The 19,551-nt window shown below is 41.2% G+C and overlaps 1 protein-coding gene across 1 annotated transcript in view; it reads right to left on the minus strand.

The window, feature by feature from the left end:
- Positions 1–19,551, minus strand: part of LOC105496064 (5'-nucleotidase ecto) — a 44,829-nt gene that overhangs the window by 11,961 nt on the left and 13,317 nt on the right. The window contains exons 2-3 of the mRNA XM_011766102.3: positions 15,337–15,559; positions 11,160–11,348 (exon numbers count right to left, since the gene is read on the minus strand). Of these exons, the coding sequence (XP_011764404.1) occupies positions 11,160–11,348; positions 15,337–15,559 (412 nt within the window). The remainder of the gene's footprint in view (positions 1–11,159; positions 11,349–15,336; positions 15,560–19,551) is intronic.

Here is a 19,551-nt window from a genome sequence, read left to right on the forward strand (position 1 = left end):
GAAGATATTCGTGCCCAGAATATTTTTTCCACAAAGAGCTACACATCTGTCTTTAGAAACCTGACTTGTCATCTTGGTAGGAAGGAAGATGTTCACCAGAACTCTGTTCCAGTCATCTAGCCGAGAATTCATCCAGGAACCAAATCCAAAGGGGCTGTGGAGTTGTGGACTGGCATCTGGAGTTTATAAAGGCTTCATTTCCCAGCATGGTGTGGGTGCTTGAAAGAGCCTCAAAGGACTCTGTCCTGGGAGCCAAGGAATGTGGTGAACCTAAGTGTGGGTCTGGACAATTGCCCTCCTGGTGTCACATGGTAATAAACAGAAGGGCCAGGGAGCAGCCTTTTCTTTCTCTTTCTCTCTCTCTTTTTTTTCTTTCTTCCACCTTCCCTCCCTCCCTCTTTTCCTTTTCTCCCTCCTCCCTTCCTCTTTTTTCTCTCTTCCTTTTCTTTCTTTCAACAGGGTCTCATTCTGTTGCCAGGCTAGAGTTCAGTGGTCTCCAATTCCTGGGCTCAAGCAATCCTCTCGCCTTGGCCTCCAAAAGTGTTGGGTTTATAGGCATGAGCCACCCACCTGGCCTGATGTGGTTTTCAATGGACTGAAGTATAGAATGTTGTAAGGCAGTCATGCTATGATTTTAACACAAGAACTGGTTTAAGAATTCCTGAACTGGGACCACATAAGGGGACTGGATAAAAAGGATTGGTTATTAAACATGATTGCTTCTAAGGGACTTGACTCTTTTAAATTACTTGGAAGTGCACACTCCAAACATAAATATGATCGTGCACTTCCTGGTTTTAGATATTTCAAAAACATTAACAGTTTTAACATGAATATCCTAACCTATAAGACCTACATCATGTGGCCCTTATCGCACCAGCTTCATCTAGAACATTCAGCCTGCCCTTCAGCATTCTTAGCCTCTTCCCATTCCTAGATCACACCCATGTGCCCAGGAACCTTATGGGGTAAAGAGCTTCTGAAGCCAGAGGGCTACATGTGAATTAGCTACATCTTTTTACTTCTTGTTTATTCATCTGTAAAGTGGAAAAAAAGTAAAAGCACCTATCTTACAGAGTTATTGTGGGGATTAAGGAAGTTAATGCAGCAAGTGAAGCCTGACTCGACTCAAGGGAAATTCTTAATAAAGATTAACAATGATTATTGACCAAGTTAACTCCTGGACATCTTTCTGATCTTGGCCCTAATGTTAGTCTATCAGGGAAACACTCACTGATGATCCTCTAGACTTGGCCAAGTCCTCCTTTTATATGCTCTCACAGCATCTTGTACTTTTCCTTTTATACCATACTTTGTAATTATATATAATATGATTTATTTGCATAATTATGTATTTTAAAAAAATCAGATCAGGGTCAGTATCTCTTTCAAGACATTTAGTTCTATGAGGGCAGAGGCAGCTGTGTCTCTAGGATTTGTCTAGCATGTGGTAGGTGCTAGATAGACATTTGTTGAATGACAACTTAAGGAGTTTAGCAATCACTTTTCTATGGATCATACATGGTTAAGATGCTTTCCCTGTGGTGGAATCATGTAGAAGCCAGCGATGCCTGAGTGCCAGCCCTCTACCCCAGGTTCCCTCAATTCAATGTCCTCAACTATGCAGCTGGGTGGCAGCTAGTGAAGAGGAACCTGAACCGGGAGTTGGGATACAGGAGAATGGGTTTTGCTACTAGCTCAGTTTCAGTCTGGTTTCTGGACTATGGGAGAGACATTTAGTCCCTGGGGCCTAATTTTATTTTCTAAATTTGTAAAACAAAAGATTTGATTAGTGGTTTAAATTAGTAGTTTTTTGGTTTTTGGTTTTAAGCTATTAGTATCTTTAACACACAAGAAATCCTTTGTGGCAAGGCAAGCCAATAAAGCAGGAAAGCTGAGTTCCTCAGGCTGCACCCTGGTAGAGCTGGAACCCAGGACTAGGTTCCTGCCACCAGAGCCCCTCAGAGCACAACACAGAGACTGCTGGCCTAGAAGTCCCCTGCACCCAGTCCCTCCAGCTCTCCAGTCAGGCCCAGCTGCTGCCTCTGCTTCTGCTAGTCTAGGAGCACCTTCAGGTGAACAGGACAGAGCGTGCTCTCTAGTCATCACAGCCCATTCAAGAGGTGTCCAGCAACCAGAGGAGCAACCACTGTCTCTTCAGTCATCTCTGTACCAAACCATGATGCACAAGCTGTCATGTCAACTTTAGGGAATTTGAGGGGTCAGGTACTGTTATCTATGCCCAGACTATGTCACTCTGCACATGCTTCGATTTACTGCTCAAATTCTTTCCTGTGGCCTTTCAGTGATGACCCAGGAAGTCTAAAAGAGATTATGCATCTTCCGGTAGTATCCAGAGTGGGCACAAAGCCCTCATGAAATCCAATCCAGGCTATCTGCTCATACCCAAGCCTGACAGGCTAGGCAAAGCAGGGAACCCTGTAAGTAGGGAACAGTTCACCACACATTTCGTCACTCATTCAACAGATCTTCACAGAGCTCCAGTGAGTGCCCATTGTTTTGGATCTCCACTGCCTAGCAGGGCCAGGCCCATGGTCTGGTGCGTCATCTTTTGGAATGGGTGCTCCATGAATACAAAGTAGGGAAAGTGAGCAAATCCTTAGCTTTCTGCTAGTCTCTTCTCTTCACATGGAATCTGGCCATCTCCATGGCTCAGCATCATTCCAGATACTAGGATTCCCATTCACTTCTTACATTATAAAACAGGCTTCTATACAACAATGTTTAAAAATAAGAAAACAAAAATTATTGAAACACAGCTACCTTCTGGTTCTGTCACTATGGCCTGTAAAAATGCAGTGGCCAAAAGAATGGGGTGGAGAGAGAGATTAATTTTCATTTTGGCATGCCCATGTAGTTCCATTTACTAACGGTGTTCTTTTCAGAAGTAACAACTTTGTGTCTTGAGGTTAAAAAGGAGGTAACTGTGACCATACATTGATATAGTCCTGATATATAAGCATTTGGCCAGAGGTCTTCCTACAGTGGTTGTCAGCTGCTGTGTGAAAGGCTGTGTGTCGTTGGTGAGTGGTCTGAATGAACAGTTCCCTTGAGTCATTCCTTCCCATCATGCTGGTGTGCAATGCAGTGTGGAGTACTTCAGATAAAGCTTAGAACCTGGAGGTCATCTGGAATGGATGGCCAAAGCTCTGGTTCCAAATCATGACAGAGTACTTGGAGAGTGTCTTACAGCTGAGCAGTCATAATTCCTAGACATAAATGTTTCTTGGCCTGGGGGAAACATATACTGAGGACAAGAGAAATGAGTGAAGAATACCTACGCTGCTTGGGTTAAACCATTGAATTCCTGGTTTCTTATCTTCTAAAAGTAAGAAGATACATTTAGTCATTTGTGAATTTAGCTTAGATTCTCAAATTTAGGATATTTTTTATTTAACAAAAATATGTATTACAGTTCAAGTTTAGGACTAGTGGCTAATTTTATAGGGTTTAGAGGGACTTTAAAAATCTGTTATAAAAGTAAAACTAGCATCACAGAATATTTGGCAAATGCAGAAGAAAAAAATTATTCATAGTCCTACCGCCTTATGACTAATATAATTTCTGTGAATTAATATGTATGAGAAGCAAGGAGGGGAAATTGGAAATTGGTGTCAGAATACATTTTAAGGAGAAACTATTTTGTTCAGTGAAATACCTGTATTAGAATTCTTCAGATAGGATATATCCTACTGGTTTCTATTTCTCTAGCTCTCTCTTTCTCTCTCTCAATACTATATATATAGAGAGATAATACATGAGCAAAACTGGGCCCTAGAACATAGTAGGTCTAAGATAAATATGTCAGTTTTCTAATATTCTCTCTCTCTATATATATATATATAAAATATATATTTAACAGATCAAATATGTCTATTATAGACATATTTATATATTCTGTTCATATATTATCTCACTTAATCCCCACAACTCTCTAAGGTAGCCATATCACTGTCACCATTTTAAAAAAAGAAAGCTGATGCTCAGAGTGGTTGAGTAACTTGTCCAAAGTCAGACAGCTAGTGGTGTCTGAGCCTGAGAGGAAACCAGTTCTTAGAGTTTAAAGCACTTTCCAAAACCCCATGCCACTTCCAGTGAAAGTTGGAGAAATTATATCCTTTGCAGAAGACCATCAAGCAGCAAAGTTAAGGAAACACAAACTTCAGTCCTGGTAAGAGATTCGTACCTATGAGTAGGCTTAAGACTTCACAGTAGCTGGCCATCACCTTTCCTTATAATTCAACCTTGCCAAATGACCTTGGACTGCCATTTGTTCTGTAGTCATTCTTTTTAGATTTTGGTTTTGGATAGTCTCACTTCATCTTGGAAAACAGTTTCCTGAGATAGCTAAAATGGATCAGTGTTATGTGGCTGCAAAAATTACAAACCAGAAGGTTCTGGCTTTGCTCTGTAAAGGAAGCAGGTGCTCAGGCTGGGCCATGGCCAGAAGTTTACTGAAAGGACCCAAGAGGGTGACCACCAGTACAAGTAAGTCCTTGTGCTTACCACATTCAAAAAGACCAGGAAAGCAAAGTCCTTTTTTTTTTTTTTTTTTTTTTTTTTGAGACAAGGTCTCTCTCTGTCACCCAGGCTGGAGTGCAGTGGCATAATCACAGCTCACTGCAGCCTCAAAATCCTGGGTTCAAGTGACGCTCCTGCCTCAGCCTCCTAAAGCACTGGAATTGCAAACACTGGGATTGCCAACATGCCCAACCACACTCAGTCACGAAATTATCTCTGAAGCTACCACCCACACCTCTGCCCCTTCGCTGATTCTCCCCCATCACTTAATAAACACAGATGTCAGCAGTTCTTACCAAATGCCCAAAGGACATGGTTCCTTGTCGATGAGTGTTTCCCTGTCTTGTGAATGTTGTAAGTAATAACATTGTTTTCTTGTTCTAAAAGGCAAGATTATCTAAACTGCAAGGATGAAAATTAATGGAGAGATGAATAATGATTGTAAACACCAACAACAGTCTTCCACCCTCTTTACTTATTCTTATTACAACAGGGATGCATCCATCCCATCAGACTATGCACCAGCCTGACGGCAGCATAAAGAAAACGCAGCAGGTGCTTGTCATCTGTCTTAGTTATAATTACACTATAGGCTCCATTTGTTTTAAGAGCAAAATTCTGTGGTCATTAAAATTATTTCTTTAGATACATGAAAAGTTTTGAATTTTATATTCAATATGTGTGCCTAAATCCAGAAGCAATGGAAATTAGATAATTTTAAAAAACCTGATCAATCAAATAAAGAAATCTTACTTTTTAAAGAAGTTGCACTTGTTAACATCCATTTAACAGTACTGGACACCTGCCTTCCAGTGTCAGCCTCGACACAGTCAAGGGTATAATGGACACTTCCAGGCTAGCAAGGAGAGAAGCGAAGCCTGCTGGACTGGGAGGGAAAGACGAATTCAAAAGACTTGAGGTTTCATAAGGCTGAAGGTGAGCTCTAAAAAACTAAGGGAGTGAGAAAGCTTTATGGATAGGAGGCCTGTGATAAGAGAGTTGGAGAGTGGAGGCAGGGAAATATTAGGTAGAAAAGGGTGGGGTCCCTGGCAATGGCTCCACCCTCAAGCCTGGACCCATGGCCCAAAGTGAGAACTTTATGTCCCCATTTTTCTGCCCGAATGTTGCCTTTTCCAAATCACCCTGGCCTGCCCTGTCCCCCATCCTGTCCTCATAAAAACCCCAGGCTCCACTGGCAGTGGAACGGCAGAGAAGGAGATAAGAGAAGAAGCAGCTTGACATTGGTGAAAAGCAGCTTGACTTCAGAGGGATGGCTTGACGGTAGGACCTTGGAGAAGAGTACAGCTGGGGATGGCCTAATGCCAGGAGGAGACAACTTCCCACACCATACCCTTTCCAGTTCCCCATCCCACTGAGAGCCATTTTCATCATCAATAAAATTCTCCACATTCACTATCTTCAATTTGTTCTTGCAAGCTGATTCTTCCTGGATGCTGAACAAGAGTTCAGGATACAGAGGGCTGTCACACTTAACTGTTAAACACTTAAACTGTCCACAGACAGCAAAGCTAAAAGGGCACACTGTAACACACGCCCTCTGGGGCTCCAGGGGTCACAGATACTCACTTAGATGCTGCCGCAGGGCTACACAGAGTTCTACTCCTGCCAGCACCCAGAAGCACTTGTCCCAGCCTCTGCACCTGCTCACCTACGTGCTCTCCCTCCCGTGAGGAGTTGAGAGCTGCAGGATGAGTAAACAAGACAACCCTTTCATGAGTCCCATGAAGGGGTCAAGGGAACGATCCCATTTCAGTTTTGGACATGGAGAAATTGCGGAGATAATCAAGTCTCGGCCTGTGGCCCCAGAAGTGAAGTTGCTGAAATGGAGTGGAGCTGTCAGTCACTGGGTTGAGGAGATCAAGGGACTCTGAACTTTGGGTATTGGATCAACTACCCACATGGATACTCTGCCAGGTGAAGGCAGGAGCTGGAGTGGAGAAGAAGATAGGAAATTGGGTACTAAATTCTCAGTGATGCGGGACATTGCTTGGAGGTGATTAGATGAGAGTGATAAGGGGGATAGATGGTCTGAGCCTCAAAGGAGTTAGAGGAATAAAGTTCATATCAGTAGCCTAACAACAGTATAAGGTATTCTACCAAAATTTTTTTATTTCCCCAAATCCTGAAAAGTAAGCTTTCAGGCTGTATGTATGGATGACTTTCTATATAACAGGATGTTAGAATGGGAAGGATGACAGAATTAACAATTCGAATCCCTTTACCTGGAGGCTATGGAAACTGGTGCTTATATTCACCCAAGGCCACAGCTAGCCAGATTGATTTGCAGAATCCAAAACTCAGTTAAAATATTGGGAGGCAAAGAGAGAAACAGCATCTTTGGAGTCCCTTCAAGGACAGCACAGAGAATAGAGTGCCCTGGTGTACCTGCTACAGGTACTTTTTACTCCTTTTTTCTCTGAAGGAAGTAACATGGACTAGTTCATGACTCTAGGATTTAACTTCTTTAGAGAAAGCATTTGCATTTTAGCTCTTATCTTTGTAGCTTTATCATTTTGTAAGCCTCCTAGAGGGAAGTTCATTTCTCTTCACTCTGATGTTAGACTGGTCAGCCAGTGCTAGGGTTACCTGTATATGCATGGTAGTTGGAAAGGAAAGAAACTGGAATAACTTTCAACATTTGGGAGGGATCCATTCATGCACTGTTTTAGTCATGCCTTATTTGAAGCTGAGTTTTAAAAAAATATGAGCAAGCTACAATACAATAAAATTAATGTAATGGGTGGTAACCAGCATTTAAAAAGTCAAATAACAGAACAGAAAATATGAGGGTGCAATCCACGAGCTTTGGAAAGGTTTACTTCCATGTGTGTTTCTGTATTGGATACGGTGTGTGCAGAAATGGTTCTCAGTAAGATTTAAAATTCCAAGGGATGTATTATTTTAACTGTATTTTTATTAACTAATCATATTTACCATATTCATTATTTTAATGTCATTCTAATTTCATAAAATTATTCAGCAGAGTTTTTTTCTTAAGGCCAGGAAAGTTTATTTAAACAGGCAAACATGCCTCATCCCTATTGTGTCCTGGAATTACCTTTAATGTTTTTGTTGTTGCTGTTGTTGAAACAGGGTTTCACTCTGTCATTCAGACTGGAGTTCAGTGGAGCAATCATAGATCATTGCATCCTCAACCTCCCAGATTCAAGCAATTCTCCCACCTCGACCTCCTGGGTAGGTGGGACTACAGGCATATACTCCCACACTTGGCTAATTTTTAAAAAATTTTTTTGTAGATATGAGGTCTCCCTATCTTGCCCAGGCTGGTCTCGAACTCCTGGGCTCAAGCAATTCTTCTGCTTCAGCCTCCCAAAATTCTGGGATTGTAGGCATGAGCTGCTGTGCCTAGCCACCTTTAATTGTTATGTTCACTCATCAAAACGATGAGTATGAAAGTGGAGATTTTCATCAGAACAAGTTTAATCTTGGTAAGCAATCATGAAATGTGAAGTAAATGACTAAGTCTTGGTTATCTCAGTTTTCTCAGAGAGTGTAATTATTTACTTCAAGATTTACAGATAAGCAAACTCTAATTTTTATCCTCAAATCTTTCTTTCATCCAGTCCTTCATCATTAACTAAATTTATCTACTTAGCAAAGGCACATACAGTTGGCTGTCTCTCTGTGGGTTCTGCATCGTTGGATTCAGCCAACCATGAACAAAAAATGTTTTCTAAAAAAGGATGGTTTTATCTGTACTGAACATATACAGATATTTTTTATGTCATTACTCCCTAAACAATACAGTATAACAACTATTTTCATATCATTTACATTGTATCAAGTATTATAAGTAACCTAGAGATGACTTAAAGTATATGCGAAGATGTGCACAGGTCATATGCAAATACTACACCATTTATGTAAAGGACTTGAGCATCCATGGATTTGGGTATCCACAGGGAGTCCTAGAATCAATCCCCCACAGATACTAAGTCATGACTGTACTGTTATGGGAACAAAGGATAGGCTACAGAAATGATGGGAATCTGGGCATGGTCACCCAATCTTTTCAGGTCTCTCAGGGCACACTCATTGATGGACATGCACCACAGGCCATGAATGATCAGTTGTTGCTGTAAGACAGTATTGATTAAGATGGAGTAAAGACAAGTCAAGGGGAACACAGGAATGTTCACATCTGAATGAAGGGGTGAAACTCCTTTGAGTGTTCATGCGTTATTTTGGTCATGTCTCATTTAAAGCTGAGGTTTTAGAAACATGGATTAGCTACAGTACAAGAAAATCAATTTAATGAGTGATAACTGGCATTAAATGAATAAAACAGTAAAACAGAAAAGTCGGGGTGCATTCCAGGTGCTTTGTGAAAGTTTTCTTTCACTTGTATGTGTGTGTACTTTTGTGCATTTGTATGTGAATGCACACACACATATACGTTTGTGTGTTTTGGCTCCCTGTCTAAAATGTTCTTCTTACTATGGGTCAGAGTTTAAACATTTTGAAACCATTATTCTAAAGGAAGAAGGGGGAGGAGACATATCTAGCTCCCACTGTGTGTCCAAGGGTGCTGACACTGCCTCAGAGAAAAGCTAAAGGTTTGGGTTTTCACAGGTCTTATCCAGTGAGCCAGCACATAAGTAAAATAAGAACAGCTAACATACTAGGCCCTGTGCTAAGGCCATTTACCTATACATTCATTACACATATTAAATCACAGTGATCCTTTATAATAGGTACTCTTGTTACCACCTTCATTCCACAGATGAGGGTAATCAGGCATTGAAAGGACCCCATCATTAGTGGTAGAGTCAGAAGGACTTCACTGAGTCTTCACCCCTACCCGGTGCTTCTCAATGACCTGCTGCAATTACTTCCTAGTCTTGACTCTCTTAGTTCATTTAACCCTCATGGAGTTGTTGAAGCTGTTTGATTGCAATGTTATTCATGCTAACGATGTCCAGTGCTAGGTGTCATCCTCATCACATTTATGGATTGTCTGCTATGTGCCTGGGGCCGTTCTCGACATCTTATGGACATCTTTTCCCATGGAACAATATTTACCATTCTTATGAGTAATGTAAGTGCCTAATCCTTTTTAGTCTTATCTGTCAAAAACAAAAAAGCCCTATTACTGGTCATAACCCATAAATTGATTTCACCACCTCTCAGTTTAACTCAATTTGAAATTATTTCTTAGCCTGTGTTTACCAAGAAGTAAAATATCTGTGAAGGAATTCAGTTAGCACACATTCATACTGGTATTTTCTTAAGTGAAGGCCAACTTTAGTTTGTGAGTTATGATTTTCATTGACATATTTTTATGAGCAAGCAACCTCCACGACACTGCATACCAGAATATAGCTGTTTATAGTTTATAAACTGCTGTCATATATTTTTACATCTCATATAATTTTCATAGTAACATGGAACTTTGAGCATGATCATCCCCTATTTTGAAGCTAAGCTAGCAGATTCAGAGAGGCTAAGTAACCTGCTCAAAGTCGTTCAAGTGAATTAGGAATGGGGACTTTTCACCCAATACTGTGTTTCTTTCCTTTTTATAATTTATGTCTTGCTTTCTGATTGCAAAAGTAACATGCATTCATTATTGGAAAATACTCCAAAGTACTAGAAAGAAAATAAAAATTACTTTCTTAGTGATAATTCCTTTTAATGTTTTTGGGTATTTCCTACTTATTGTTTGGGGTACTTTGAGTTTTGCTTTTTATCAAAATAGCATGGCCTTTGACAACCCACATAAGGATGGTAGAAGCAGGAACCTCTTCAAAGGGAGGGCTGTTCCCACACCAAAGCCTTTCTTGCGAATGCTGATAGACAGAAGAGCTGTTTATCAGCCTCTTCTTCCTTCCCTTGGGCATACTTCAAAGATCTATGCAGTGCAAGGTGGGGGAAGTGGGAAAGGTGGAACCAGATTCAAAAGTTTTGGGACATTATAAGTTTAAAGTGGAAAACTCATAAAAGAGTTATTCTAATGAAAAGTACTTAACAACAATCTGAGAGAGAAAAAAAGAGAGTGGTGGGGGTAGTCAGATAGTGGGTAGGAAGAGTGCATGCTCTCCTGAGGACCCAGGGTCATGTGGCTTCCAGGATACTTATATTCCTAGTCTGCAAGCAGAGTTAGGACTCACACTCAGAGTTCCAGCTTCTGCTACCTGTGCAACTTACAAATCAAATTCACCTTGAGTTATAAAGGCCCTTATTTACATTATTTTGTTTATGCTTAAAGTTTTTTATATGACATGTTGCTTTTTGATAAGAATCTATCATAAATGACTTGGTTGGGGCTCAATAGTCTTTTTGTTTTACATATGTATGGTATATATATGTTTTATACATATTTTATGTCATATTTATTATATACATAAATATATGGAATTGACTTATCATGAAATCAATAAATTTCTTAGTAATGTTTGTGAGTAAGATTTACACATTCCCATTTAATGTGTATTACATATATAATATATTATAGATCATATAATATACATTACATATTAAATAGCAGTAAAAGGAATAATAACAGTTACAAAGGCAAAAGAGACAAAATACTTATCTGGACATCCTGGCTCGTGCAATCCTTTTGAAACAATTACCTGTGTAAAGAAATGTGTTGGAGTGTCCTCCCACCACGACGTCCACACCCCTCACTTTCTGAGCGATGAGTTTATCCGTTTCAAAACCCGAATGTCCCAGTGCAATAATTTTGTTCACATTTAGAGTTTTTAACTTATCTACTTCAGGTTGTAATGCAGTGATTTCATCTTCAAACACTAAATTTGTTCCTAAGGAACAAAAGAAATAAAATGGATATTTATTAACAATTTTTATTATATTACTTATTATACATATTAACATGCAAAGGTTAAAGACCTTAATTTACTAAAGTTCAAAAGTTAGTAAAACCAAAACATATTTATTCATTAAATACAAAACCCCTAAGAAGTAAATAAAAATTCAAATCAATATCCTTGTTACATTCACTTGATGTTGTATTAGTTTAAGGTTATGGATATTGTTTTGCTCGAACTTGGTTGCAAACTGTGAGGAGGCTTCAGATATTGTTTTATATGTTTGTACATCTCAACTTCCACAATACCAATGCAGAAAATGCCTGAGCATGTAAGCATGATATACAAAATAGTATTAGCAACTCCAAGATGTTGGTTGGAAACTTGGAATAATCAGTGTTCAAATTTAAAACTGTCAAGAAGGTAGTCCTTGAATGCCTATTTTAATATGGCAGTTGATAAGTTTGTCTTGTTCTCTTTAATGCCAGCAGGCCAGGCACAGCGGCTCACACTTGTAATCTCAGTACTTTGGGAGGCTGAAGCAGGCAGATCACTTGATGCCAGGAGTTTGAGACCAGCCCAGGCAAAATGGCAAAACCCTGTCTCTACTAAAAATACAAAAATTAGTCAGGTGTGGAGGCACATGCCAGCTACTTGGGAGGCTGAGACAGGAGAATGTCTTGAACCTACCAGGCGGAGGCTGCAATGAGCAGAGACCATATCACTTCACTCCAGCCTGGGCAACAAGAGTGAGACTCTGTCTCAAAAAATAAATAAATAAATAAATAAATAAGTAAATAAATAAATAATGCCAGCATTGGAGCATTATTGAGCTCTGCGTTAATAATGGGGGCCTCATCTAAATGTTGCTGGCACTGGGATTGTGTACATTCTTCTCTGGGTGCTTATTACTGCGCATAGTGGTAACAAACGATAGCCTTTTGGTACCCACTGTCAAGCATGGCTCTCATTGCGCAACCCGGGTGCTCTGTGTGCAGCAAGACAACTGGTTCCTCCCACTGGCTCTGCAACCACACTTGAGCAAGCTTTGAGGTTTTATGGCTATGACTGGCATGAAGGTGACTGCAAATACAGGCATACTGCCCTGAAGTCGTGTCTGGTACTCTGTGACAAGGGAGTCCTCCAGTAGATCCAGACTCTCTTATGCTGATTTCTAAGAACCAGCACTAAACAAGGAGGGGAGGGTGGGAGAATGACATCTCATTAAAAACTTTCAAAATGCAGGAGTCTGCAATCTCCAGTTTGAAAAGTACTAATCCAAAGAGTAACAAGATTATTAGAAATGCATCCCTTGTTCCACTGTGATGTTTAGGAATGTCTGTGTGCTTCAGCAGGGGAACTCCCGAGTCCTTAAGATTAGCCAACTCCGCAAGTGCAAGTTATCATGGAAGATAATTCGTGGCTGACATCATAGCCAGGGAGGCCCCAGAATTACAGCCTAATAATTAGCAGCTCACAGATGTGTTGGACTGGCAAGGCTGCCAGTAACTCATAGGCAATCTTGACAAATCAAGAGTTGTAGTTTTGCCACCATTGTCTATCATGAGAACATCAAGGACAATCAGCCTCCTGTTGGTCGCCCCGAGAAACCCAGGGTTCCCCGTTGCCCCTCAGTGCTATGTTGCCTTCTATGTGAGCCTTTCCTTGAGCATCTCTTTGAAACAACAAGGTGCACCTTCCCCCATGCTGCACTTGTCATTCCCCTCCTGCTTAATTCTTCTCCACAGCCTTACCACCTTCTGACACACCAAACCATTTACTCATTTATTGATTCCCCTGCTAAACATGTAAGCTCCAGTGGGCAACTTTTTTTTTTTTTTTGATCAGTGTCCCTGGTGCCTAAAACAGTGCCTGGCACATAGACAGGTGCCCAGGGGAATGACTGAATGTCAAGAGTATGCTACCATCTTTTGCTTAAGGTTTGGCTGCCAAGAAGGAAAAAAAAAATTCAGAGAAATGCCTCTGAAGACAAAGGAATGTATTCTTCTATTGTATCAGAAATCTCACAGGACCAGGCATCCCCTATATACAAAGCATGGGTTATATTTCAAGACGTCACGAGAAGAGTTGTATTACAGGTATTTCATGATCTAGCTAAAATAAATTAGATTAAATGTGCTAGAAATACAAGTTATACCCCTGTGGGTGCCCAGTCCACTAGGACTGGGAGAACTGGGCTTGATTAGGGCCAAAGAACTATAGGAAGAATCCACACCAGGCTGCTGGGCCTGTGGACTTGGAAGAAGCAGTGCTCCTGGAAACATTCTATTCCACGCCATCCCTTTCTTGCACATTGGGCCCTATAAAATGCAGCCCTCTCTTCCAGAAGCTGCTGGAAACAGCATTGTCGCTTTGGATCCCCTCTCTGTTACAGCCTGGTAAAGGGCTGGCTAGAGTCCCAGCTGGGGCAGTTTGATTTCTGGAGGCGCTGTGCCTTTCCACCAAGAGCCCCACCTCCTACCTCCTTATGGGTGCCTTTTAAAGAAGAGACAATGCTTTCCTCTGAATCACACCTGAACTCCTTAGCCCTACAATCAAGCCCTGACCCAAATTTCTAGCTTTTCCTAGTCAGAACCCATGCTCCAAGAAATGGAACTACCTGCTATTCTGTGACTGTGGCCCCTATACCTTCCTGCTCTCATGTATTCATCCCAGCAATGCTTCCTGAGGACTTACCATATGCCAGGCATTGTGCACAGTCCACTGGGCAATAGTGAGACAGCAGAGGTTGCTACCCTCATGGAGCCTGCATCCTAGCATACGACCCTGACCTCACTTCTGGAATGTCCTGTGCCCCAGGGATGTTTTACACAGCTCTCAAGGGGACCAAGGAGGTCAAGTGAACGTGACCCCAGGGTGGGGTTGGGGGGTTCTTTAGCAAGTCCTCTCACTCTTCTCACTGACCACTCCAGCCCCAGGCGCTCCATTCTGCCTCCATCTCTGCCTCCATCTCTGCCTCCATCTCTGCCTCTCTGCAAGCTGCAGGACCCGCTCGCTGCTCTCAGCAAACACAGCTAACTTTTCTATTGTTGTTTCCAATGGCCTGGACTTATTTTGTAATAACAACAATAAATATATATTTTTGAATTGTCAATTATATGATCTTTATCAGTTATTTCTTAATGAAAACTCATGTTTCTAGATAACCCTAGCTCCTAGTTTCCCTTTTCTTCTTCAAATATGGAAAGACATTTAATTTGGATAATTTAAAGAAAATGTCATTTTTGTGCTCATTGCCAAAGTGTTTCAAAAAGTGTTCTTATAAAAGTGCCTCAAAATAGTTTCTTGAAGGGTCTTAAGATTATATATGTGTGTGTGTGTGTCTTATGTGTATGTATCATATATGTATGTGTGCGTATGTCTTAAGATTATATATATTATATGTACATGTGTGTATATATGTCTATAAATGTATATACATACACTTATATATGTACATGTATATCATAAGATCACTATATATATTTCTGGGAAAGTCAGATACAAGAATGTCATTAAAACGAGATAAATAATGAAAAGCGAGAAAGGTGAGTTAGCTAGACATGTAATAATCATCCTAGAAAAGGAGCGATAAGGTAAATTGAGGTAAAACCCCAGCTCTGGGCTCATGGCTCCACAGGAGAAGGGCAGTGAGTTTTGAGGCTCTCATTCTCTAGTAAATGAATCTGTACTGTTTAGCACTGACTATAAATTGTCTCCTCTTTCCATTTTGAAAGCACTGAATTAGACAAAGATACTGTTTTTGTCAACAAAGAAGTTCACTGAGCAGAAGAGGACATCTCTTTAAGAAGTACCTTGGAACAACAGCATAGAATTTACCAGATTGCTTTTATCAGTATTATTCTAAGCGCACTATTTACCCAGTTGTTCCTACTTTTATCTACAGTCCATAAATATAATGCCAAGCTGTGATTTAGGGCATCTGTTTTCAAGCAATGAGTGCTATAAAAGTAGAAAATACCTGGATTTGAGAGAAAAGGGGTTTCTTTGGAAGTGTATCCAACGATTCCCACAACTTCATCACCAACAGGAAGAACTTTATATGGCAAATAAAGTCCTGATATTTGAGATGCTAGTGGCCCCTTTGCTTTAATGTTTGCACTCAGAATTGGAAATTTGGCCTCTTTGAGGAGTGGCTCAATCAGTCCTTCTACACCATTATCAAATTCATGATTTCCCAGTGCCTAGGTAAAATGGAAAAGAGAAAAAGAGTTAGGTACTTTGGAATTTTCAATGAGAGAATACTTTAAAAACATTACATTAGCCCAGTATCTCCCAAAACTGACTAAGCTCTACGAGACATATTCCATGATTTTGTGTCCTCCTCACTTGGGTCAGGCCCAGGGACATTCAGATCATCATATTGGTTGAGAACTGCTACCCAGGTGTCACACCATCTAGGAAAGGTGGTTTGCCAATGTGCATACACAACACCTGGAGAGCTGGCCAGGGGTCCACTGTCCCACCATCTCAGATCGGGGGCAGGTTCCAATGTTCACATTTACCAGCCTCGGCCCAATTTTTCCATGTCGTTTTTCTTTTATAAACCCACATTTCAGACCCCATCATTTAAGCTGCTATCTGCTGGAGAGAATGATTAACATCAGCAGGACGTTAGCAAAAGGCAACCTGAAAGGTACGCTTGGCAGAGACCAAAGGCCTCCTTCCTCATTTCATCTCCTTGGTCATCATTCACCTAGGTTCCCACAATTGCTTCTTCCCAAGCACTCTTGTGGGAAGATGAAGATCCTCAATAGCTGGCAGGAGCTAGCATCTCCATATATTCCAGTGTGGCTCTGGCTTCCTCCTCCAGTCAGCTCTGGGCACCATTTGCTCCAGTCCTAGCAGTTTCATATTTGGGGAAGAACTCCATGGTGAAATGATTATGCAACCTTCAGCGGGTTCTGAACCTGTTTCCAGCGGAGGACTTCAGGAGGAGCAGAGATGGTGACAAGCAATCCTTCTTAGCTCTCTCCCATTCCTCACTGGTTGAAGAGTGGCTGCTGGGTGCAAAACCACCCATTGTCTGTCACTGTGCAGCTCCCCATAGTGAGTCGGGGGCTGGGGTGGGGGGACTGGGGGGAATCCATGCAGTGGCCCCAATGACAAAGCATGACATGTCAGCTGGCTTCCCAGAAAACCTTCCTGTCCTTCCTCCATTGGCCTCCTGGATACACCCATCTCCTCTGGCCCCCTACCTACCTGCTTGGGCTGCCAAGGCTGGTTTGCTGACTTAGTACTTAAACCAGCAGATCTCAAACTTTCTAAATACCACATCCAGTTTCATTTCACTTTGTGGGTCGTCTAGGAACAGGCATGAAGTGCTGGTTGGTGACCCATCCATTTAAATGAGGGCCCCGTGCGCTCTCTTACAGCCTCACCCTCTTCCTTCCTTGCTCATTCCACACTCTGTAATGGCATATTAGCAGGGTCTTTCTTTTGTATCAGTCTCCTGACTATATGAGTGCTCCTGGGCCACTGGGCCCTGCCACCTCTCCTGCTCAGTGCTGTCCCCCTCTTTGGCACACAGGCATTCACTGAGTACCTGTGCCTCCAAGGGTTATGTATATATCCTCATGTGAATGTGCTTATGCAGAGAAAGCAGCACAATGTCTTTACATTCCTATATTCTTGTCTCCCCTATTAAATTCAGAAGTTTGAAATTTGCCTTTTCCCCCATCTCTGATGATCTACCCATTTTTACCTCTTCCTGTTATGTAATTAATTTTCCTCTTAAAAGCTGATCTGGTCTTACACCTTCTTGTAGGCTTGGGTAATTGTTATTTTTTCCTTCTATTCTCAGAATGTTATGATTTTTTCCTATGGTGAAATAAGTCTCCCTTGTTACAGTACAATAACTCTCTGGCTTAACTATAAAATTATTTTGTTTTTAATGAATGTTTCTACAGTTCTTCAAGAAAGACTATCCAACTTGTTAGCCACCTTGCAGTTTAACCGCAACATTATATTCCCAGCACTCGGCAATAGCTGAAGTTATAGTTTTCCTTTATTTGTTTGATGCCTTCTCCACCTCTCCATCCTAACTTGAGCCTAATCCCCCTGAAAGTAGTGACTTTGACTGTCTTTTCATCTCTCTTGCCCCATGGGGAGAGGAGTCCCTGATTCATGGTGCTCAATGTGGTGGGATGGACTGAGTAAATGATCTCATTCCTACTCATACCTTCAACTGTAAACTGAAAATCTCCAGCCCTGACTTTTCTCCTGATGTCTAGATCTGTATGTCAACTGCCATGTGTCATTTCCTCCCAATGTCTCAAATGTGCCCCAAGCTTACCAGGCTCAAAGCCCCTTCCCTGTGACTCACTGTCTTGGCCCAAGATGCTACCATATACCTAGTCAATAAAGCCAGAAACCCTGGGGCGGTGGAGTCCTGCCCTCTCCCCTCTCCTTCACCGTCACTTCCTCTGGCATCCCTCTCCCTTACCTAAATGCTCCAGTTTCCATTCACCTATTGTTGCTGCCTTAGTGTGCTCCTGGACTACCACAGCCTCCTAGTTGGGTTTCCAGCTATTCTTGTTTCTTTCGCTAAACTGTTCTTTATATTGCTGCCAGAAAAATCTTTCTCAAGTGCAAACCTGACCTTGGCAATCTCCACCTTAGGTCTCCACAGAGGCACAGCCTTTATGATAGAAGTAAACACCCTAAGCAGGGCCCATGGGGCTCTTAGGGATCTGGTTTTGCCTTCCCCTTCAGCCTCATTCCTGATACCTACCCCATAAAGTATGAGGAAACAAGGCAGGGGTAGCTCCCTCCCAGGCTCCTCCCGCTCCTCAGCAGTGACCCAGGGCACATCTCAGAACCGCAGTTTCCTCTGGAAGGGCAGTGAATGAATAAAATAAAAGCAGTTAAGGAAATGAGCCAGCATTGAGTCAGCACTTGCCACATGCCAGTGTCATGGAAAGTGAATATGTACAGAGTACAGAAAATCTGATTTCATGCTGTGAGGGTGGTACTCTTATTGCGCTCATTTTACTGATGAGAAAATCTGAGATCTAGAGAAGTTAAATGAATTGTTGCAGATCACACAATTTGTAAGAGGGAGCTGGGACTAGAACCACTTCTGTTTGATTCCAAAGTTCTTAACCTCTGTGCTTGGTTGTACATTTGCATAAAGCTTAGCACATACAAAACACTAAAAAAAAAAAAAAAAAAAAAAAAAAAATTCCTAACTACTTGCACAGCGAATGTATCCCTCGCACTACCACAGTGCAAGTAGTTAGTACCACCACGTCAGGGATTCACTGTTGAATGAATAAATGAATGAACGAAAGAATCACTAACAAGTTTCTTTCTTCTATACATAGCTAACTTTTCCACAGAAATTAATGCAGACAAATTCCTTTGTAAATACTTATTTTCTTTAGAAACTCGTATTTTCATTTCCCACCTTGACTTCCTTCTACCAGTTTTTCTTCTCTTGCACTTATGAGAACTCAGTGATTCCTAAGCTCTTCAGGATCATACTACTCACCTCAGTACACCAAGTTCTCACCACACCGAGGTATACTGCAGGCACTCAAAAAATCTTGTAAATACATTGATCTAGTTAATTCATTTCTGTTATTTTTGATTAATAACATGAAAACATCTCAGGAAAAGACTGCCTAAGAGAAGAACGTAGAGCAGTGAAATATAGGGGATCATAACAGAGCAGATAATCTTACGCCGCTTTCTTTGGTCCTCTTGAACATTCCCATGTAACTTTCCATATTTCCATTTTTTGTAGCTAAACTGTTACTTGCCACTTATTGTTTAACCATCAGTTTAGGCATTTGATTTCCATGACCCTAAATCATATCTTTTTTTTATTTGTATAAATGTATTTGTATAAATCATATCTTTTTTTATTTGTCTAAATCATGTTCTGATGCTCTTTCTCTCTTCTTCTGTTGCCTTCCAAACATTTCATTACTAAGATTGAGCTCATTCATTCATGAACCCTAGTCCTTCCTTAATTCTAGCCCTATGACATCTTGTACGTGTTTACTAAAAACATTAAACTTCACCAAATGCACTTTTCTGTAATTTAAGAGAGCAAAGCCCAGCGAAGTGATCTTCAGTATCTCCAACAGCAAAATCATAGAAACATAATGTGAGCATCTGGCCCACCCCCAGCTTCTCACCCCCACCACTTTCTTTATGTAGAAGAAAGCCT

The sequence above is a fragment of the Macaca nemestrina genome, chromosome 5 (assembly GCF_043159975.1).
Source record: "Macaca nemestrina isolate mMacNem1 chromosome 5, mMacNem.hap1, whole genome shotgun sequence".
NCBI classification, from domain to species: domain Eukaryota; kingdom Metazoa; phylum Chordata; class Mammalia; order Primates; family Cercopithecidae; genus Macaca; species Macaca nemestrina.